Consider the following 24,533-nt stretch of genomic DNA (forward strand, 5'->3'; position numbering starts at 1 on the left):
TCGGTGTACGTTTCTATGAAGGACGTTGGTTCCGTGATCATTTTGAATGACAAACATTAGCACTGAGTGAAATGATACGTTTTATTCCGAGATAACTTATACAAAGTTGTCATTTGGAAAGTTACAGGAACATCCACTTTAGGTTGTTTTTGGCTATACAATATTTGGGAGTTGCAGTTGAAACATGAAACGTAACAAATGAGATCCACTTTCCTTGATTTGCCTGAAATGGGAATTTGATTTTTAAAGCATCTGTACAGACGCAGATTTAATTTCCCCTGAAGTACACATTAAAATGAAAAACAACTCTGAGGCATTTTGTCATCTCAAAAATATAAATTAAGCCCAGAGTTTGGATAGTCAATTATGAATAAAGACATTTAACCACTTTAGTTGAACAAGTTGTCATGTTCTTTATTTTGCCCCCCCTGGGTCAAGAGAAAAATAAAAATGGTGCAACCACATGAAAACACAAGACAGACATGAAAACTATACCACTGGTCCCTTAAAAAAAAAAAAAAAAAAAAAAAAACACTCCTGCAGTAATGACAGGCATTAAAAGGGGCACTTGGTTTTGTTGCTGGTTGATCTACATGTTTGCTTGGGACACTGGGTTCACATGCCCACCAAAAAAAAAAAAAAAAAAAAAAAAAAAAAAATCTTTGTGGAACAAAAAGCTAACAAAATAGCATTTTAGGATAAACTAAACCTTTGGTCAAAATATCCACACTCTGAGGATCACACACACATTCACACCAGTCTTCTCTCACCAGCTTCATATTCTTTGATACCATATACCTAACTTATATATTAAAAAAAAGGGGGGTGGGCAAAATACAGCAGCATGGCACATCGGTGTGTCTGGAGGTTCCTGTGTATTTGAGCTTTAAAGTCTCTATATTTGAACTTTTTCTCAGGGCACACACACACACACACACACCTAACAGAGGACTCTTCATACAAATACTTTCATACAATAAATCACCTTTATTCAATCAGTGCACGGAGTCATTGACAAAAGCACACCCAAGTTATTTGTGTGTTCACAAAAATGTTCAATGACTAACTGAATGAATGGTGAAAATAGTTGATTTTTTTTTCTTAAGTTGCTGCAGAGCCCTGAAAAAGCACAACTGTCAGTTCCTTAAATACCTCTACATGGTATTTGAGGCCATGAAATGTAAAAAGGGAAGAAAACAATTGTGCAACCCAATTCATGAGAGCCTTTGTTCAGATGTTGTGCTGCACCGTTCAATTCTCTCTGATTAAAGACTAAACCCACCAGTGCAAGGACAAAATTGAATACTAAAGTGTAACTCCAATGAATTTACAAACAGAGTGTTTTGCACCCTAATCTGCTTAAACTCTGCTTTGGTTCCCCATTCAGAAAGAGATCCTGAGGTTTCTGCCAAAAACACAGCAAAGACACTGAGATTTTCTTGGCAGAAAACAAGAGTTCTTACAGTAACACAGTGGAGCAAGGGGGAGATTAGTAAATGAGGTCTGAAAATTCAGGACAAAAGATAACCCCACACAACATGGCTGCAATTTCGGCCCTGCATAACTTGAATAATAAATCTTTCAAATTGCCTCTTAAGTCTCAGCAACAGTTGTGGGTAAATTAAATAGTCGGCCATCAATATCACCCTCTCGAGTGACTGAAGGTGAAATACTTTAAGTCTTAAAGATTGCTTAAGCACAAACCCCTGCGAGCATGCGTTTTTTTCTAATGTTCAAAGAAAAAGGAAAATTAAATTAAATGGCTTCAGTGGGACCAAGCTTTTTGAAGGGAAGCAGATTGACATGAGTCCTTTGGTTCTCAGGGGCTTTTTCATAAACATTGTTACATCAAGAGTCCGGAGACACACAGACGTAAACATTTGTCTTTTCCAGCCACAACAGCCTTTACCCACTCAAAACTATGTTTGCTGGGAACTTTGAGGTTTGTGTGCTTTAAGTGCTACAAACATTCCTCCCACAGTAGCTTATGATCCACAGATTAAGTGGGCGGAGTGGTTGGAGGTCAATACACTGCCTAGTTGAAGATGTCAACAGAGGTTGTTGGAGGGGAAAATCGGAGGCCGAAGAATGGTAAAAATCAGGCACAATCGCCCACAATAACTAGAGGGGCGAGGAGCTGGCGGAGTTCAGCAGCACACACCGGCCCTCTGTGTTGACTTCCTGCGGTCTTCCTGCAGCGGGCCAGCTTGGACCTGGAGGGAGGAGACAGCAGCACGGACCCGGAGCTGCTGGAGAGAAATGGGGAAGAGAGCTCCTTCTCGAGCTGCTGCTGCTCCTCACTCTCCTCCCTCTCAGCCAGCTCCCGGTTCATGGCTACAGCCTGTCCTGCGAAGAACGTCAAGTCCTGTGCACGACCACCCCTGGAGAAAGGACATCATAGGTCAGAAAGGCACAAGTATATGAATCAATCACAGCTTTTAAGAGTTTCCAGTACGAACTATTGCTGTTGAAAATCCAATGGATAATGAGATTCAAATCTTTGATACTAGTAGGGAGTTTACCTACCTCTGATGTAGTATGGATGCTGATACAGTGTTGGGTGCACACTAAGGAGAGGAGAACAGAAATGAGTCACTTGTCCATGTTTACATTATTTGTTTTTCCTTAGTTACACATTAGCTAAGAGGTGCATTGGAAATTAAAAGTTGCAAACTATATTAACCATATCTCTAGTGTCCTAAAAAGGGCCGGGAAGGAATGGACTTACCCCCTTGACCCATGGGTGCTGCAGCACTTGGGCTGCACTTAGGCGGTCTTTGGCGTCCCGCACCAACAGCTTGGAGATTAGGTCTTTGGCTGCAGGGGAGATATGTGCCCAGTCCTTCTCCAGAAACTCATATTTCCCTTCCTGAATACTGTCAAACAGCATGCTCTGTGGACACATCATTTTAATGAGTGAGATTAAAGATACTTTGGAGAGGTAACATCTCTAAAGGTAGTCTAGAAAAAACTCAGTATTTGTGGTGCTAAAAGCTTTCCCAATGAGCTACATGCATCTTAACTTGCGCAAGGGTGCAGTGTACCTGGCAGGCTTGGCAGGGCTCTCCCCAATCCCAACCACAGTCTGTTCCACAGTGACCCACAAAGGGCGGGTATCCACTCAGCATGATGTAAAGGATGACGCCAAGGCTCCACAAGTCACAGCGCTTGTCGTAGATGCTAGCTTCTTCATTAAAGGCCTCCACCACCTCAGGAGCCATGTATTCAGCAGAACCACACTGTAGAAAGAAAGAAAGATCTAGGAGATGAAACTTCTGACAGAAAGGCCTCATCCGAATGCATCAGACAGACCTTTGAGTAATGACATATGGGGTGCTTCGCATTTCTGAAATTGTGCATCCTAGTTTCATTTCCTTGCTACCTTTCCTCGTGTCCTAACTCCATCCTCTTAGGAAACGAGGACAGAGGAATCTAAGCAAGACAGATTTGTAAAATTAATGTCCTTGCTCACTTGTGCGTCACTTCAAGAGCACATTTTTCTGAAGCTGCAGTATCTCAGCGTGCTTGGCTTTGTTATTGAAACTTTAATATATTCATAATAAATCAAAATTATTCAAGATGCACTGTTGAAGTATGTGCCAATTATGATTTAAACCACAAAGGTGAAACATGAATTAAAACTGTTGAGTGAGACGTGAAGGGGGTGGAGAATGTGTGCGTCAGGTGCTTTGACCAAAAAGTCTCCTGTATAGGATGCTCCTGTGCTTCCTCGCAAGCATCCTTGATAAGATTCCTCCATCCTCGCCTCCTCACGGTGCATTTAGAGAATTGGTACGTTCTTAAATGGCGGACTTCAATCGGTTTCCGGGTCACAGGCTCAAGGATGCAAGATTTAGGAAATGAGAAGTACCCATGGTCTGGTCCACATTGCAACTTTTCCTGGACAAGAACTGCCCACTTAGGAAGACATTGTCTCACAGATTCTGATCACAATTTCTATCCATCTGAAATGTAATAAGTACAGACTTTCTATAGACAGACATAACTCTGACAGAAATTACCATCATGCTCACCTGGGATTCTCCTACACTAAAATGACTAATGAAATCAGACAGCGGAGGCACAATAGTCGGTTTTTATTGCAGCAAGCCTCGAGGGGATAAATACATAATCACAAACCTTCACAAGGTAAAGTTACTCCAATCACACCCTAAATCACTCTTTTGCAATTGTTTATGATCAAGCGGTACACCTGTTATTTCGGCGAGCTTCACGTGGCAGAGACAGAGTCCCAATGGTGGAAAAGCTCTTTTTGTTTCCAGATGGGCTGTATAATAGTGCATCATCTGCATGTCAGGTGGCTTGCCAAATTTACCGATTTAGAAAACAACAAAAAACAAAACCCTCAATTCCAAGAGGAGAATGGTGTAAGCAACCAAAAGCTGCAACATTTACCAGAGATACAGCACACACAACCTGGCCTTTCCTGTTTGTTTTCATCTGCCGAGGCATTATCACATTCATTGTTCCCAGTTAAGCTGGGGTGGCCTGATCCGATTCAGACCTGGATGCGTCAGCGGACAACTGTTCCAGCAGGGCCCACAGGCTGCTGCGGTCTACACCGCGTCATGTGGAAACTAGGCCAAAAGGTTGCTGCTCAGAAAAGGATTTAAGCTGCTCTGAACCAAGTGTTACATAACGCATGCATACGAACATCCATCATGAATGAAAGTGTACCATGGTCAAACGTGATGGTGTAGCTCCACCATAAAAGGTATGGCCAGCAGCTCTACTGACGCAATGCTTGTGATCAGGGGAGAGACCTATCTGCTAACCTATCAAAGCTTATAAAAGATCCTTTAGCCCTCTGTAAATTAGGCACAAGTCTCCCATGTCACAATGCTGCAGAAACTGGAGTGCACTGTGACGCAATAAACCCAGGGAGCAGCAATGATCACCAATTGTCAGCATATTATCCAACTGGCTCTATTTTCAGCATGGCTGGGCTCTTACATAATGCCCCTCCATGCAGAATGTATCTTGGTAGTGTCAGGCAAAGCAGTCTCTGTCTTTTATCTTGACCAGCCCCACCCCAACCCATCTCCTGTTGTGGTTTTAAAAAAAACAGTGTTTACAGACAACATGTAGGCTGCAGTGTTAGAATGTGCAAAGGATTTCCCACTGACAAAAGTTTTAATGTTCTAAATGATTATAAATTTAATGTGGCCTATGTGTAGTAGGTAACAAAGGCAGACTGATATATCAGTTTTACAGATTAGTCTGTGTCAACAGTTGCTTTTTGGAACCATCGTTAGCGGCAAAATAAGAGTCCCTAGTGAGATTCGGGCTTGTTTATACTTTAAAAAGTCCTGCGTTATGCACCAAATCTTCATAATTTTTTTTTTATTTTTGTGATTTTGGTTGAACAATAAACTGCATCTGGGATTTTATTCATTTAGACCTCTTTGTCTGTACATGTCATAGTAAGACTTTTTTACATTCCATAAATCAATTTTAAAAATTAATCGGCCGATTAATCTGTTATCTGCATTTCCACTGTCGAAATCCTCTGTCGGTTGACCTCTACTAGGTAAACATTTACTTCAATGATTTCAGCCACTTTAAATAAGCTCCAGTGTTGCATCAGTCTCTTAACTGCATGTTGTACAATACAGTAGTTTAGGAAGGGAATGTTATAGCAAGAGCTCTGGCAAACCAGGGACTTTCCTTTGTTCACTATTCTTGTAAGTAAAACCAAAGTTAAAGAAATGCAAGAAATCAGACAGGGAAAATCTACCACAGTGTATTTAACCTGGTATGCCACAGAGGGAAAAGTCAATGTTTCGGTTGAGTTGTGGGATGAAGGTGAAATTTCATACAGAATTAGTCAAAAGCTGTACCATGAATCTGTACTGTATTGAAGCGGTGACTTAATCTCTTCAATTTACCATTTTGTTTTCTATCCCAGATTAGACCATACAAATGCTTGCCTACCTGGCTGGCCAATGGATATTTTGCTGCTGTGGGGTAAACTATGACAAAGAATGGAAAAGACTATAGGAATTACAAAGAGGAAGGATAGACAGGTAACCACAAGCCTCTAGTAACCTAGTCTTTGAGTGTTTCAACAGCATCTGAAACCGCAGGGTGTGGAGACGAGAGCAAAATGAGGGAGGCAAGGGTGAAAAGGCCTAAATGAGGAATTTTGTTTGTTCTCCATACTAGAAGGAATTCACATTTAAAGAGCTGTGCCTGTTCCCCTCACAGCACTGATAAACTGCATAGCTTAAACAAAGCCCCTTCCAGTCCACTGTACAGTATGCTCTATTCATGACATAATTCTATGATCTACGATAACTCGTGTCAAAACAGATCTTCAACCCTTCACAAAACTCAGTTACTGCAGGAGATCATTTTGATGTTTATTGGTGGTTGCTGTAACTCTCAACCTTTATCACTATTGATCTTATTTGCTCTGGATTCCAGGACAACATTTCACTGGAGTGGTAATAAACACTCCACTAAAACAAGCCACTCCTGTTTTAATGGTGTGAGGTTTATGTAAGACCAAATACTGTTTGTGACAAAACAGGTCACATTCCCTTGGTATACATTTAGGATAATTCAGAATTAGTTTTAGGACGTTCTGGAAATAAAGAGTTTGATGTATGGGTGTTCGCAAGTTCTGAAATACTATATGATATGAACACTGCCTTCCCTGAGTTCCCGGTTTAAGTCAACATGATATAAAAACTGGCCCCCATTTACTTTCTTATTGCATGTTCCTGGTCTTATTGTGCATGTTACAAAAAAATAAATACATATAAAATATATTTAACATGTTCATTTCTGCGACTAACCGGTCCCAGGCATAATAATAAACACGGGAGCGCATTTATTGAACTGAGATTTTAAGACTACATCCACATTAGGGCGAGTGATACGGGCAAGCTGCTGTATCTCTTCGCATTACGCGAAAACGCTCACTGACTTTCATCTGAACCAGTTTCAAAAGCAAATCCACCAGAGAGAGAGACGGTTGTGTATGTGTGCACAGTTTACCTGTGGAAGTGATGGCACAAGGATGCACTATGGGAAGACGACAAGCCGGTGGGGGCAGTGCGATACTCTGTGCAATGTTCTGCTGGGAAACCCTGGGTCCGCTCATTCATGTGGACGTCAATTTGACATATACCACCTACGTAAATAGTTGCAGACCAGGTACACCCCTTCATGGCAATGGTATTCCCTGATGGCAGTGGCCTCTTTCAGTAGGATAATGCACCCTGCCACATTGCTCGAGAATGGTTTGAGAAACATGAAGAGTTGGTGTTGCCCTGTCCGCAGAATTCCCCAGATCTCAATCTGATTGAGCATCTGTGGGATGTACTGTACCAACAAGTCCGATCTATGGCGGATCCACCTCGCAACTTACAGGACTTGAAGGATCTGCTGCTAATGTCTTGGTGCCAGATACAGTGCATGCACACACACGTGCCACTTTTAGGTACACCTGTATATCTACTTATTCATGCGATTATCTAATCAGCCAAACGTGTGGCAGCACTGTAATGTATAAACATTTGCATGATGGGTCAGTTGCTTCAGAATGTGAAAAAGTGATCTGTGATTTAGACCATGGCATGATTGTTGGTTCCAGATGGGCTGGTTTTTCTCCCCAATTGGGAATGCCCAATTCCCAATGTGCTCCAAGTCCTCGTGGTGGCGTAGTGACTCACCTCAATCCGGGTGGCGGAGGACGAATCTCAGTTGCCTCAGTGTCTGACAGTCAATCCGCGCATCTTATTACGCGGCTTGTTGAGCATATTACCACAGAGACGTAGCGCGTGTGAAGGCTTCGCGCTATTCTCTGTGGCATCCATGCGCAATTCACCACACGCCCCACAGAGCAAAGAGAACCACATTATAGTGACCACAAGGAGGTTAACCCAACGTGACTCTACCCACCCTAGCAACCGGGCCAACTGGTTTCTTAGGAAGCCTGACTGGAGTCACTCAGCACACCCTGGATTCGACCAGATGGGCTGGTTTGAGTATTTCTGTAACTGCTGATCTCCTGGGATTTTCACGCACAACAGTCTCTAGTGTAAAGAGAATGGTGCGAAAAACAAAAAACATCCAGCGAGTGGCAGTTCTGTGGGCAAAAACGTGACAGGAAGGTGACAGTAAGCCAAATAATCACACATTACAACTAGGGCTGAAACGATTAGTTGATGTTATCGACGACAAAAAAAACAAAAAGACATTTTAATTGTCGAATAGTCGTTTGATCTCATCTAACGTAACATGAGATCAGATTTGAAACTAATGCCGTACGAGAGCAGCGCTGCAGCTCGTGCCTGACTGAGGAAGAAGACACAGCTTAAAGTCCAGATGCACTCCAAACAGCTTCAAGTGATGTAGATCCATGATGATGCACGGCCGGTGCTGAATCAGCCGATACGTTGACTGTTCAGCCAGTTCCCGCCTCCTCTTTGCCCGTCCTTAACAGCTACAAATACAAAATAACTAAATACAGAAGCACTCCCGTTGTGAAATACAGCGGAGCCGGAGCTGCCTTTCCACAGAAGCAAACAAGGAAACACATCACCATTATATCTTTAATGCATCCTTTAAAGTTCAAATAAGGAAGCAGGTCATGCAAATAAGTATAAATTCTGAAACTGGCATATCTCTGTGTGGTCAGCACCGCTTCAGAGTTACATGAAGTGACACGATCTAAGGGGGAAGAGACTGAAACTGCACCCGGCTGATGTACATTCTGGCGCGGGCACGCTCGTCCCTTGTGCACACTTGCTCCAGTTAGATTATAATGTGATGGCTCACCACGAAGTGAATAATACATGGTGTTGTGGTGTGCATCTTATCGTGAAAAAACAAAAAAACAAAATCGGTAATATGCAGCTCTATTAAGAAGAGAGTTAAAGATGGATCAATGTGAACAAAAAAAGGTGAGAGGGTGGTCTTCGCCCATTATCTACACTGCAACTACATACTTTGATTTGTTGTTTTGGTTTGTTTTCCAATATAAATATCCAAAACTTCAAAATAAAGTGCATTTACAGTTGTGCTCAAAAGTTTGCATACCCTGGCAGAAATTGTGAAATTTTGGCACTGATTTTGAAAATATTCTTTTATTTAAGGATAGTGATCATATGAAGCCATTTATTATCACATAGTTGTTTGGCTCCTTTTTAAATCATAATGATAACAGAAATCACCCAAATGGCCCTGATCAAAAGTTTGCATACCCTTGAATGTTTGGCCTTGTTAGACACACAAGGTGACACACACAGGTTTAAATGGCAATTAAAAGGTTAATTTCCCACACCTGTGGCTTTTTAAATTGCAGTTAGTGCCTGTGTATAAATAATCAATGGGTTTGTTAGCTCTCACGTGGATGCACTGAGCAGGCTAGATACTGAGCCATGGGGAGCAGAAAAGAACATCAAAAGACCTGCGTAACAAGGTAATGGAACTTTATAAAGATGGAAAAGATTATAAAAAGATATCCAAAGCCTTGAAAATGCCAGTCAGTACTGTTCAATCACTTAAGTGGAACATTTGGGGATCTCTTGATACCAAGCCAAGGTCAGGTAGACCAAGAAAGATTTCAGCCACAACTGCCAGAAGAATTGTTCGGGATACAAAGAAAAACCCACATGTAACCTCAGGAGAAATATAGGCTGCTCTGGAAAAAGACGGTGTGGTTGTTTCAAGGAGCACAATACGACGATACTTGAACAAAAATGAGCTGCATGGTCAAGTTGCCAGAAAGAAGCCTTTACTGCGCCAATGTCACAAAAAAGCTTGGTTACAATATGCCCGACAACACCTTGACATGCCTCACAGCTTCTGGCACACTGTAATTTGGAGTGACGAGACCAAAATAGAGCTTTATGGTCACAACCATAAGTGCTATTTTTGGAGAGGGGTCAACAAGGCCTATAGTGAAAAGAATACCATCCTCACTGTGAAGCATTGTGGTGGCTCACTGATGTTTTGGGGTGTGTGAGCTCTAAAGGCACGGGTAATCTTGTGAAAATTGATGGCAAGACCAATGCAGCATGTTAATCAGAAAATACTGGCATTCTTCTGCATGAAAGCTGCGCATGGGACGCTCTTGGACTTTCCAGCACGACAATGACCCTAAACACAAGGCCAAGTTGACCCTCCTGTGATTACAGCAGAAAAAGGTGAAGGTCCTGGAGTGGCCATCACAGTCTCCTGACCTTAATATCATCGAGCCACTCTGGGGAGATCTCAAATGTGCGGTTCATGCAAGATGACCAAAGACTTTGCATGACCTGGAGGCATTTTGCCAAGACGAATGGGCAGCTATACCACCTGCAAGAATTTGGGGCCTCAGTCAACTATTACAAAAGACTGCACGCTGTCATTGATGCTAAATGGGGCAATATACAGTATTATACACAGAATAGGGGTCATTTCATTTTTTTCTTTGTTGCCATGTTTTGTTTTATGATTGTGCCATTCTGTTATAACCTACAGTTGAATATGAATCCCATAAGAAATAAAAGAAATGGGTTTTGCCTGCTCACTCATGTGCTTTAAAAATGGTACATATATTACAAATTCTCCAAGGGTATGCAAACTTTTGAGCACAACTGTACTTTAGGAGCTATACTGCAGAAGACAAATTTGTTGTCTGAGAATGTTGAATATAATATTACATATTTATATATTTTAAAATATCCAAAAATCCTTAAAACAAGATACATTTACCTGAAGCAACATAATATTTAGACTTGCTTTCAGAGAAGAGATCTTGAATGTAAGTATATTTTGACTTTACTGCACTGGCAGATGAATAAAAAAATAAAAAATAAAACATACAAAATTCACTTATATTCAAGATACATTATCTGAAAGCAAGTCTAAATGTATTACATCAAGAATTTTTAGATAGTTAAAAAAAAAAAAAAAAAAAAAAAAAATGGAAAACAAGTCAAAACGCTTTATTACAATGATTTTTTGCAGTGAATTTACTCAATTAAACTTAGTCATTTTCCTTTAATTCAATGAATGTCATTTAGAGGTATTTTTAAAAGATGATTTTGTCCTTTTTATTATTAGTAAGCACATTTATTACAACCTTTTAAGTCAAGGAACAAGCTGAATAGTCGGTTAAGAGCTAATGATTAATCGTTGCAATAATCGCCCGAATTATCGTTCTAATAATCGTTAGATTAGTCGATTATCAAAATAATTGTTAGTTGCAGCCCTAGTTACGACAGTTCTATGCAGAAAAGCATTTCTGAACATACAACACCTCGAACATTGAAGTGGATGGGCTACAGCAGCAGAAGAGCCCTCCAGGTACCACTACTGTCAGCTTAGAACAGGAAAGTGAGGCTGCGGTGGGCACAGGCTCACCAAAACTGGACAATAGACGACTGGGAAAACAATCGCCTGGTCTGATAAATCTGGATTTCTGCTGAGGTACACAAATGGTGCATATAACGCAATGCATAAAATCATGCAGATACTGGTCAGGACCTTCAAGAACAAAAATCTGAGGCTGCAGTGGGCCTACCATCGGTGTACCTCAGCAGAAAGAGATTAATCAGACAAAGCTATTTTTTTTCCCCCTGTCTTTAACTGTCCAGTTTTGGTGAGCAGCCTCAGCTTTCTGTTCTTGTCTGACAGAAGTGGAACCCGATGTGGTCTTCTGCTGTTGTAGCCCATCCGCCTCAAGGTTCAACATGTTGTGCATTCTGAGATGCTACTCATCTCACTACAATTATACAGAGTGGTTATTAGAGTTACATAGCCTTTGTCAGCTTGAACCAGTCTTGCCATTATCCGGTGACCTTTTTCAAGACCTGAACAAATAAAATACCATATCCCCATACCAAAACAAACCCACACAATCTCAAAATAAATAACACTGGGTAGGATATATGAAAGTTTTACGGACGCACAAGTGTCTGACCGATTTATCGGTCGGCCAATATTAGCCTTTCACTAATATATCGGTATCGCCGTATACGTTTACCGATATGCGCAGATATGAAAACTTTCAGAACGTAATGCAGAAAACAATGCTTGAATTGGTGTCATAACATAGTTTGTCAGAGTGCACTCCGACTCCATTGTTTACAGAGCTGAGCTGACGGTGGCTCTGCAGACAGGGCGGAGTTAAGCGGTGCAGTGTTAAGTAGTGCGGTGTTAAGCGGTGTCTTCTCGGTAAGTTGCTAATTAGTTTGTGAAATACATACTGGAAAGTTAAACAATGATCCCATCATTTTCCCTTTTCAATGTAACGTTAACCCTGTCCCTGACAACCATGTCACTCATGTTTATCACATCAGTTTGCTATGTTAGCCAGCTATAGTTTGTCAGTGCAGTCAGTAACGTGGTAGATTGAAAGGTAAACATCACAACATCTTTTTTGCAGCTCAGCAGACAATGGTGCAGTGGTGGATTGTGTCTGCTGAGTGCCGATTTCACGCTACTTTGTTACCTAGTTGGTGAGACGCAATGCTGGAAAGTAAATAAACAACGTCCATCTTTTACTCTCCATGACAACAAGCTTATAGCTAACTAGCTAACCACGTAGCTACTTTCATACATTGTCAGCTGAGTGGAAGCTAATGTGTAAACGTATTAAAATGGTTTTGTTCAGTATTCACAGTTTGGTACCCCCTTCAACCGAGCAATTCCAGTCGTTGAATTTATAAAATATAATATTTTAAAGTCTGGTTCTCCACCGTTGAAAGTTTCCCCTGAACTTGTATAGCAGAATACGATGCAACACTGCTGCCCCTAATTGACTGGCAGTATTAAAACAGTCAGCATTTGACTGATACCAAACAGTACTACTGATGTTTATTTAGCTATTCATTTTATTTGTATTTATTCTTTATTTTAATGGTCAGCCATTGACTGATACTGAACATATAGTACTGATGTTTATTTAACTATTTATTGTATTTTTATTTATTCTTTATTTTCTCAGTGTTCATTTCTAGAATTTGACGATGTATAACAATGTCAAATATTCTTTGATAAAAATATTTAAGAAAGCAGCCTTCTTGAGTACCTTTGCATAGTCATATTGGTGCAAAATCCGTGCACAATGCACATAGAAAAGGTCTGTTTTCATTCCAGCTAAAAAATGAGCTATATTGGCCACCATATCGGTAATCGGTGAATTTTCCCCCTCTAAAATTGTATTGGTCAGACTCTATATCACATTAAAATTGGTTTATGTACCATTATATAAATACAAATTAGAGGCTGACCAATATTGGATTTTGCTGATATGACCCACCCCACCCCCCTAACCCTTACAGAAAACATTCTGCATTTTTACATTTTCAAAAAACATTGTTTAGCATGTTTAAGATTTTGATTTATGAGGACACTTGATAATTACATGTGTATAATCTAGAATAGGGTTGCAACGGTATGAGATTCACGGTACGATAACCATTTCACGGTATTACACAATTATTATTATCAGTTACAATTACCCTTAAAGGAGTAAAAGCAGAAGTTTTTTTTTTTGGTTGAACAAAACGCTTTATAATTCAAATCATTGTTTCTTTTTTTTTTTTTTTTTTTTTTAAAATGGAAGTGTTTTCAAAAGGGAGACTTTTTTTTTTTTTTTAAAAGAAAGCTAACAGAATTATAATAAACATGATAAAAAAAAAAAAAAATAGCATGTAACTATAACATGTTATATAACTAAAGCATGTTAGTTTACATGTTAGCATAGCATGTTAAATTAACTACTAAATGAAAAGTAACATCAGCTGTGTGAGCTTTTAAAGTAATGTCCTGTGATTATTAACAATTAACATACTGTAGGTGCGCGACAGCGCAGCCAGACTGCTCCAGTCTGTAACTTGAACTCGTGGTTCTCAACTGGTTTTGCTTCAGCACCCAGATATTACATTGGAAATCAAGTGGCCCACCATAGTAAAAACGTAACCTGTATTTAATGTATCCTGGGTCGCATTTCCTTTTTTGCATAGTTTTGTTCATGGTTTAAGTACAAGGACATGCATCAAGTGACATTTTGTTGACGTCAACAACAAAAGCAACTGGAAGTTTTCTCTCCCACCTTTTAAAAATTTATCATATTTACTTATGAGCCCATTATTATCCCGTTTGTTTCTAATTTCACATATTACACAGGAGGAAAGGCTCCTCATTACCATGGTTAGGTCAGTGTAGCTAGTCTTAAATAGTAATAATAATCATAATAATAATAATAAACAACAACAACTTTAGTATTTATGAAAAAATAAATGCTAGCTAAAACACATCTTGAAAGTTTAACTACAACTGCTACAGTTGATATAAAATGAGGTCTAATAGATTCTACCTTTAGATTATTTCACATGAAACTATAACATTTTCAAAATATAAGATATACTTTTACTCATGTAAAATCGTGAAACAATTTTGTTGTGATGTATAATTTAAAAAAAAAAAAAAAAAAAAAAAAAAAGAGCGCATAGCACAGTGTTGCTCTTTTCCTCCTCAGTGCTGTTTGGCATGTCAGGGCTGCCTACTGTTTGAGAGATTCGACTTGACTTCCTCTGTAACGCTTTAAACTAGAAAAGTCTCACTAGAATTGAAATTGGTCACATCAGTTTTGAAGTCAGCGCTCCGCAATATCGAGGGAATCCCGGTTGTTGCAAGCAAGCCAAAGAGAAGAGCAGATCATGATCGCAAGCTGGTTCCGTTACACTCGTGCGAAAGTGCAGATGAGAAGCCTTTAGCCGATTGCGAGATTATCATTAAATCTGCCTTGGCAGTCCTAAATAGGCTATCATTTGGGCGGCTGCCGAAATATCTTCAATGGGAGAACCACAGCATTGTTCTTTCTCTGCTGTCCGCAACCCAGTCCGAATAGACCTGCGACCCACCAGTTGAGAAACACTGCTTTAACTCACACACACACTCATGTCAGACCCCCTCGCCTCTCTCTGACATTTTCTCCGCTGCATGTGTGTGTGTGGCGCAAGTTGACGAGTCTGACAGGCAGTCGAGGAGGAAAGGAGATGAGATTCTCCGTCGGGTTGCATTTTTTTCTCAATACCGTAGATTAGCAAATGTACATGGTATGAAAACAGTCAATTTTCATACCGTGGTATACCATAAAACCAATATACCGCTGCAACCCTAATCTAGAATAGTGCTAGTGAATAGTCCTCGTAAACCATATATACCTGAACACACATATATACACACACACACACACGCACGTTTATTTTTGTAACGTTTCATCTACATTTAATTAACTGCTCCGCCTCAAACAAATTTCCTTTTGGTCTGACATCACCAAACTGTCTTTTCCAACCCATCCTCTCCAACTACCTGTCCTATAGAAATAAATTCAAGACTCATTCAATTTCATGATGGATAAAAAAAAATAAAATAAAAAAAAAACCAAGCCCCACACTGCATTTTTCCCTTGTTAAATTCGCTGTTTTACTCGGAAACACATCAGATCAGAGAAGAAAAATGGTTGTGAACCGTTACAAATTGACTTCAACTACAATATATGGGGAGCATTAATATCCAGACTGTATACAATATATTGCTGGGTCAGACTCACCGGAGTCAATAGTTCAGGGGTGGAAATGGGTGAGCTGTCGCTGTTCAACTTGATCCCACTACCCAGGTCAAAATCACAGATCTTCACTGGAGAAATCTGTAGAAAAGAAAAACCATAAATGTCAATATTATGAGTTACAACTGGGCATTGAGTAACCCTAGACAGATAACCGGGCCAATTCTTGTTTGTTTAACAGCACAAAAATAAAGCACATAAAATGTTACTGTACCCAACATATTTGTCAAAAATCTAGTCAGAAATGCAGTGCATGCATTTTCTCCTCAGTTGTCTCATGTCTCCTGATGTGCAAAGAGAGGCTCACCCTGTCACTGTGTTCACAGAGGATGTTCTCTGGCTTAAGGTCTCGATGTGCCATCCCTATAAAAGTAGGAGATTATATAAAGACAATCGGTGTTGGTCAAAAAAAACAAAAACAGCATGAAGACATTGTTTTGAATCAACACAAAAGGTCCCAACCTTTGTTGTGAAGGAAATCCAGAGCACTGGCGATGTCCTGTACCACTATGCTGGCCTCCTGCTCATTAAAGTGTTGCCGTCTGTGTATGTGAGTCAAGATAGAACCTGAGAAAATGAACACAAGCATAAAGATTTAGGAAATATTGTAGATTCTTTACAAACATTAATAACAAAAGGAGTCAACTTACCACCTCTCAGTTTCTCAAAGACCAAATAAAATTTGTCCTCTTCCTCAAAGTATTCCACCAGTTCCAAAATGTTTCTGTATTGAGAAAAGATCTTATCATTAGGCAAAGATCTTAAAAGGTGATCAAGGCACACTTTGGAGTTCCTCGCATTGTAACAGGCGGAACCCTCTGATGAACCTCCCGGCAGCATTTCAGTTCTCTGAGAGACTTAGTTCCTGCAAGAACACTAGGTTTCAAAAACTCCACCATAACAGAAAGGTTGAGAGGCACTCACTCTAAAAGGCAATATATATGTTCCTGTAGTCCATAAAAGCATACTTGACTTCTTTAAAGGTTGCCAAGATGTTCTCAAGAAGGTTCCACCAGTCTGGCATCTGAGTAACCCTCAAGTATCTTGAAATTTTTTCAGTGAAAATTACATCAATGCATTCAAATCCGTTAAGATAGTGTCCCATCAGATTCTCTGTACCTGTGGCCCTGGCACTGGTAGAGCATTTCCACCTCCCTAAAGACACGGCTCCGACTGTGCCCCGGCCTCTTCTCAATGATCTGTGTATCATTAAAAAATATTGTTTTAATGACCTATAATACAAACCAAAGGAAAGACACAGAGCTCCATTTCAAGGACGGAACCCTTTGGGTCTGTTCCAAAACCTAGTGAGCTACCTTGCTGTCTCCTGCCTAAATAGGCAGCTTTCTTTTATGGCAGCATCCTTATGGAAATGATGCCTCATAAGAGACCAATTTGGAACACTCTACATAGGCGGCAGCTCCACGCATCTTTCAAATAGAGCTCCCCAAGCGCAGTGCATGTGAGCCTCGACTCGCACCCGATTTCAATACAACTGACGTGAGAGAAACTACACAATCCTTGGAGCATAAATACGTACAGTAGACACATTAGGTGAAATAGTTGGTTTTGTATAATAAAACTATTATTAATCTATATTATACATTTATAATCTTGGATTTATTTTTCCACCCAAGCTCATCACTGTGCTTTCTGGGATCGCCTAACCGGAGGATACATATGATGCTACCTTAGAATTTGGCCAAAACGAGATATCTTAGCAGGCAGCATAATTAAAGATACCTACCTTTTGGAACAGCCTTCGTGTCGGGAGCATGCCTAAGATGTCTTAAAATCCTGCCTCCTGAGGACGCTCAATAGATTTTGGAACAGACACAATGATTTTTTTTTTGATAGGCCCTTTTGCTACCTGGAGACAGCTCTTTAAAGCACACATTTGGTTCTGAAAACCTGAGTGGCAAATCTATCAGACATATCCACGTCACCGCAATCCTCAGCTTGAGTCAACAGATTTGTCTCCTTGTTGGTGGTGTGAGATCCACAAAGACATGTGGGAGATTGAGGCACACATGAAACGCCTCTGTTCACCCCAGAAAACAACATCTCAGACCACTGATTCAGCAGGTCACCACATGACCTTGAAGCTTCTGCATGCCAGCTTTTGCAAGCCATGCTAGACACAAGATGACCAGATTTCACAACACACAGACAAGATACAGAGCACCCACATCACATGCGTGGTGTGTCAAAATAGCAGTCTTTCCCTTAGTCTTTTCCACCAACTTTTGGGTTGGGATCAATTAGGGATGCAAACAAAATTTGTGTCTCTACATGTCATGTTTCAGAAAAACAGTCTCAGTTATAAACACAAAACTGAAACAAAAAGCAGATTAACCAACATTAACTGAATTCTGAATAGCCTCTTGTTAGGCTCACATTAAACTGGTAACATTTCTAAATTATTTTTAACGTTCTTAACTCAGATTTGCACTTTTTGGTCTCCGCTTTAGCTCATCATATTCCTTGCTGTGTCGAGCTTTAAGGTGAGTAATCAAATTAGTGGTGTCAATTTTTAAAGGTAGTGAACACGGTAAAAAACAATCCTGTTAAATTTATGGTAAAAACTGCCAGCTTTGCCAGAAATTCACAGTAAAAAAAAAAAAAAAAAAAAAAAAATACCGTGACCAGTATTGTTTTAAATAATGCTACAAACTTAATACACCAACCTTCTGGAACCGTAAAAATCTGAATTGAAACTACCATCAAATGTATTGTTAATCACTGTAGTAACAACAGAAGGGCACAAGATGACATGAAATTGATCAAGAGAGGCCCTACCAGGAGCAATGACAAATACACACGTAGAGACAGTGTACACGGTCACCCACAAAAACACAAAACTCCAGGGTAACATGTGAAATTAAAATAATGCAATAAACATCAACTAAACTACATAATATAACAGAACACCCCAAAGTGCATAACTAATATTAAAAATAAGAATAAACCTAACTATTCCCATAAAATGAAATAAATTGAGATGGGTCACTGGAATTCTGTGAACGGATGACTGTTATTCACTGTAATATGGTAAACAATAGTTCACCATATAAAAAGTACATGTATTCTCGTTATACATCATATACATTTTTACAGTTAAACAGTTTGATGTAAAATAATTATTTTTACTTACAACATATTACCTCAACATTAAATATATTATCTTGTTAAATATTGTTATACAGTGTGTTAAGGTAATTACCCGTTAACCAATTAAAGGTTATTTTCTGTAGCATTTTCACATTCTTTCACCACTAAAATTAGTCATTTCTTATAGTGTGCATCTCATCCAATTCTAGCAGCACACAGCCTACAAATTGCTACTCTTCTGTCATTGTCACCCAATTCAAAGGAATTCCACACAGGACACATGGTCTTTCACATACAGCAACAATTGTAGCCATTTTTTCTTTTGATTGACAGGAAGTAATCAGACCTGAGCATCTGCTGTTTTTAAACAATCAGCTGATGTCCGATTGTACAAATAATTGCTTTTAATCAGCTGATATAGATTATTGGCAGATACATTGGTGCATCTCTAGTATCAATAAATGCACCTAAATGACTGAACATCTTTAAAAGTCTTTTAAAAGAACATCTTATATCTCACACTGGACAGTCGTAAATTATATTATTATTATTATTATTATATTATATTCTCTCTTAACAACTTACTATCAACCGACAGCCTGAATGTCAATACAGTACAATACAACCTACTGTACATTCTATTTATATACACTTTTTTATTGAATAATGTGTATTCTATATTGTGTGTATTGTATACTGTACATTGTATGTTATTATTTGTATATTGTGTTGTGTGTAATTATGTATATTAGACTTTAAATTGTGTTGTGTTAATTTGATGTTATTGTAAATTGGTATATGTCTCATCACTGTCACGACTGCTATGTTGATCAGAACTGCACCCAAGAATTTCACACACCATTGCACTTGTGTATATGGCTGTGTGACAATAAAAGGGATTTGATTTTGATTTGAAAAGAGCAGACAATGCCACCAGTTTGCTGGATTTGTTAACTGGGTGTGATCAGCAGTGTCCAAAATTCTACATGTGTGGGCATGCACCGTTTAACTAGGACAATAGAGAGGATCTAACTAAACTTTTGTCTATTGAATCTTAGTTTTCTAATGGTCAAGAGTTTGCAAGTTGTGTTGCCCCTCTTAACTCAAATCAATCTTCTGGTATAACACACACTGAGGAAGGCCATGAGGCTGAAAGGTTTGTGTCCCATGGCTGGTGGAAAAAATAAATTAAAATGAAAAAGTTGGGGAAGAATAAAAGTGGGGATCATTTTTCTTTTGGAATTGACCAAGCTCATGGATCTTCCCACCCTACATTGGTAGAGCACAGTGATTCTTTTTCATTTGATCTGGTTTAACCCTGCCATCTGTCCCTAGCCACTAACAAAATACACTTAAAGCTGAAGTACCGGTATGTAACATTTTTCAGTGTTAAAAATCAAGTAGGAATAGCTGCAGGCCGGAGACCTCCAAATGGGGGTGGAATCTCCAAAAGAGGGCAGGGTTACTCTAGTAGGGGCGTGGTTGCGCCATCTCCAAAAGGGGGTGTTACTTCCACTCACGTCTAAGGTTGGGGAAAGGATTAGGTAACGGGGTCCCTATATCTTTAAATGCCGGTTTGGAGCTTCCGCCCCTTTTTGGAGCAATGCCTGCAGCTATATCCTTCTCGTTAAAATACTTTCTCCTATCCCTGCTTAAAGGAATATTCCTGGCTCAATACAAGATAAGCTCAATCGAAAGCATGTGGCATAGTGTTGATCACAAAAAAAAATTACAGTGAGGCACTTACAATGGAAGTGGACAGGACCATTTTGAAAGGTTTAAAAAAGGCAGAAATGTGAATCTTATAAAAGCACATTAATTCCTCTGTTAAAACTCATGTATTATTTGAGCTGTAAAGTTGTTTAAACTGTCATTTTTAAAGTCACTTTAGGATTTGTTGAAATTACATCATCATGGCAACGAAGTTGTAAAATTGGTAATAACGTTACACAGATAAGTTTGTGATTTTCACACACTAAAATAATGTTTACAAGCATATTGTTCATATTTTGTGGTTATACTTTTGAAACAGTTAGTATTCAAAAATTGGCCCCAATCACTGGAATCAATTTCTGCTTTTTTTTTTTTAAAAAGCAAAAGCAAAAAAAAAAAAAAAAAAAAAAAAAAAAAAAAAGAGGGGCAAGTCAAAATTAATTTGTTGTAATCAATATTATGCCACAAATGCGGTCAGTTGATCTTAACTTGTATTGAACCTGGAATATTCCTTAAATATCTACTACAAATCCATTCATAGGTTAATTTTCTCAAACTGTAAGCACCATCTTACTACGGCACCTTGAAAATTGCTCTTTTGCTTTGAGCGGCCCACTTAGACCCACCCCAACAATATTACCAATGGCATGAGTTGGGGGCGGGATTATCTCCAAGTTTGACTAATGGCAGACAGGGGGCATATGCAGAAAGCCGTTTTGAAAACAAAGTTGATTTTTGAAACTGATTTGTGGCACAGAAATTACATACTTCAGCTTTAACTTTGCATTAGAGCATCATTCCATACAATCAATGGAGTGACCAAACGTTTCAATCTCTGCACAATGGTTATACAAAAGTTAAGCACTAACAATACATTTTAGCCTAATTATGCAAATCACATTACATGTGATGCGAATTATGAAATTAAACAATGGTGAAAAAACTCAAACTTTCTCTGGCTTCCAGAGGAGAGCACTGGCTCATACGACTCTTTAAACAATAAGCGTTGAACAATATTCCATGATGTCAGCAATGTGGATCACCTGCTGTTTTCAATTTTGTGCCCCTGTGGAAAGTTACACAACATTTGCTATGAAATGCAACATAAACATCCTGTGCGTGCTTCATTAGCATCCCACGGTTTCCTTTTTATATAGTATAGATGGAAAATGGGTATATACACATTTATTGGAGGTCAAATGCCTTTTTACACAGATTCACAGAACTACTACAAAAACGTCAACAATTGATAAGAGGAATTTTCTCTGCGGAGCAGGCACTGTGCTCATTTATTTTTGTTGCACAGAAGCTGGAGAGCTGAGGTTATTGTTCCAGAGAAAAGAACAAGTACAGATGCATAACAGCTCACAAGAACACACAACTGTGAATCAAAGCTAGTGACAAAGCTAGTATTTCCTGAAGAAAGCTGAAACATTGATACAGAGCCATCTGTCCAAACACAAACCTCCATCTTAAATGTTATGTAACACACTACATCCAGGGCGGGACACAGAGCTTACAGCCAAAGTTTGCCTGGCTTCTTCCCTCAATTCATACTTACAGTGTCACAAAACACTTCTAAGTGTGTTCTTAACTGAACACATAGATTTGAAATGGAACACATTTACAATCCAAGAATGTTTTTAAAGCAGCATTCACTCCCCAAAATGACATTGTCCTTTCTTGACAGGAGTCTAACAAACACAGACAACGCACCAATTGCTTCATGGCTCTATGAACACTGAAATTAGTTTGTTTTGCAGTGTTTGCTGGTTCAACATGTATATTAGAGGGAGCTGATACTTGCCTTAACTGCATATTCTTTCCTGGTGATCAGATTGATGCAGGTCTGTACAACAGCATAAGCCCCTTCTCCAAGAACCTCATCTTGTAGTTTGTAAACATCTGTTTAAAAAAAAAAAAAAAAAAAAAAAAAAAAAAAGGCAATTCTGAATATTTCTGAGAGACTTTAAAATAGATAAATCATCTGTACAGCAGTAAAGCTTAAGCTTTAAACTTAAAGCTGAAGAACTTGTCATTTCTGTCACTAGCTTAATCAAACAGAATGACGAAATAATTTTTTGTTTTCAAACAGTTTTCCAGAACGCTCCCTCCATCTAACATTGGTCGAACAAGTAAATAGTCCATCCCCAAACTCACACCAATGTTTGCTGGCACCACAGTGCCAGTGTTCACATTTTTTCAGGGAAATCAACCTACAAATGGCATACATTACATGTTGTTGTCTCTGCATATAAAGTTGGGAATGTAGAAAGTATTTAAACATAGAATAAATGGCACTTAAGCTTTAAGGCCTAAGGTTTTTTGGGGTTTTAATGAAAGACAAAAACATAAGACTTGCCTTCAAAGCGTCCAGAGAAACTGTCAGTGGCTCTGCATCTCTTCTTCTTTTTGTTTCTCTTCTTGGCATCAGGGATGTCAATGGGTTGGCTGGCTGGCATGTCTTCAAAACAAGCAGAAAAAAAAAAAACTTAAGGTCACAAATTATTTCAAATATCTCAATGTGACAAGTCTATCTAATCTATTATGAACTTTGCTTCACACAGAATGAGAAACAATTTCCTCTTCAAATGAAGTTACGTCCATGTAGACCTTTGAGATAAAGAATAACCAATATTAATGATAAATTAGGCAAAAAGAGCCATACCAGGTCTTGAGCAGTCTAACTTGAAGGACAATTCAAGATGGGATTCTGATTCCATGAATCCATCAGTCTTGAAAGGGTTTTGACCCTGGGTGAAGGAACAGAAAGGTTGGTTCAATTTTTTCTATTCACTAAAAAAAAAAAAATGTCTATGCCTTTTCCAGTTTCCTCTATGACCAAGGCAGCCCTGATACTGGTAAAGCAGAATAAACAATTGCCACAAATTTAACAAGCTCAAGGACCAACCTTGAAGGAGTGATGGAATCCAGTGACTTCTGTTATCTTGTTTTGCACCATTTCTTTTTAAGTATCAAATGATGATAGTGCGTCTTGGTGCCTTAATTACGGTGCAGTGGCTCCTTTGATTCAAGTACTGATCACCTCAAGGTGGTCGTGCAACAGATGACTCCTGCACACACAGAAACATAAACAACATGGCCCAGAACAGATGCTCTTCCAGTATGACAGTGTAGTTAGTAAAGTGTTCTCCAAGAGAGAGGTGACCACAAGAGAACACATGAGGAAAGACTTTATAGACATTTTTATGCTTATCTGCAGACCTGATATTTATATTGTCTTCTATGTTTCGAGTCAACAGTTTCGGAAATTTAACACGAAACAAAAATGAATTAACTTGCGACTATAAATGAGAAACCCACCTATCAATTGACAAAAAGTCTTGCTTATTTCGTTTACAAGCGGTTCATTTTTAGTTTACAAGATGTCAGTAGCTATTTTTATTCGTTTCGTAACATACAGTAAGCCACCACAACAAGGTCCCTACGTCTGAGCTGCACGTAGGACCGTTAGTTGTGGGTTAGAGTTGGTTTGGACAAAAAGTCTCTGTAGTAATTCAGTGATTTCATCTAAGTCAGAGAAATATGATTGTTTTTTTAATCTTACCCTGTTTCTAGCCGTGAGGCGCCAGCGTTCACGCCGTTGCTCAAACCCACCGTTTAAACAGTTTCTACTATGTGTTCGTCATTTGTGAGATGAGCGTGAGCGCTCAAGGAATATATACTGTCCAATCCCACGCTCCACCCACTCGATTCTGAATATCCAATCAAAGCTATTGCTTTGAGACCCAGAATTAAAATCTCAAAATGCTATTGGATATTTAAATCCCCAGAGCGGGTAATCTCATTTCTAACAAAACGGGACAAGCGCTGTGCAAGTTCAATGTCGTTATTTACAGCACCTTCTGCTGGACAGTGGAGAATTTGAGACAATAACATGGCTGTGATTACTTTTTTTATTATATATTGGAGATGCAACTGCATACATGTGATGTCAGGGAATAACTTTTGTAACTGCCACGTTTAAAAAAAAATTATATTAGGCATAAAGTTTTATTTTTTAGTCTATTTCATACAATTATGATACATTTACAGTAGTTTTGTGATTAATACTTTGTGGCTCATATTTGGGACTGTTCCAAGAAGTCCGAGAAGG

The 24,533-nt window shown here is 39.1% G+C and overlaps 1 protein-coding gene across 1 annotated transcript; it reads right to left on the reverse strand.

The window, feature by feature from the left end:
* Positions 1-967: 967 nt before the first annotated feature.
* On the reverse strand, positions 968-24,064 carry LOC127441304 (MAP kinase-interacting serine/threonine-protein kinase 2-like). The gene is made up of 14 exons (XM_051698545.1): positions 23,985-24,064; positions 23,328-23,490; positions 23,085-23,169; positions 22,779-22,880; positions 22,224-22,321; positions 16,712-16,791; positions 16,243-16,316; positions 16,055-16,159; positions 15,900-15,955; positions 15,578-15,673; positions 3,045-3,239; positions 2,729-2,893; positions 2,527-2,567; positions 968-2,381 (listed from the first exon to the last, which is right to left on the reverse strand). Exons 2-14 carry the CDS (start codon positions 23,376-23,378, stop codon positions 2,099-2,101), a joined length of 1,431 nt encoding a protein of 476 aa, XP_051554505.1. The 5' UTR covers positions 23,379-23,490; positions 23,985-24,064; the 3' UTR covers positions 968-2,098.
* Between the last annotated feature and the right edge of the window lie 469 nt (positions 24,065-24,533).

The sequence above is a fragment of the Myxocyprinus asiaticus genome, chromosome 5 (assembly GCF_019703515.2).
Source record: "Myxocyprinus asiaticus isolate MX2 ecotype Aquarium Trade chromosome 5, UBuf_Myxa_2, whole genome shotgun sequence".
NCBI classification, from domain to species: domain Eukaryota; kingdom Metazoa; phylum Chordata; class Actinopteri; order Cypriniformes; family Catostomidae; genus Myxocyprinus; species Myxocyprinus asiaticus.

Bases quoted from the DNA above. Each gene is read 5' to 3' on its own strand.
- LOC127441304 (XM_051698545.1), bottom strand. From the start codon at position 23,378: ATGGTGCAAAACAAGATAACAGAAGTCACTGGATTCCATCACTCCTTC. The intron at 22,322-22,778 runs GCAAGTCTTATG...TTTTTTAAACAG, and splicing joins TTTCTCTGGACGCTTTGAAG to ATGTTTACAAACTACAAGAT. The intron at 15,956-16,054 runs GTTGGGACCTTT...CTACTTTTATAG, and splicing joins GGATTTCCTTCACAACAAAG to GGATGGCACATCGAGACCTT.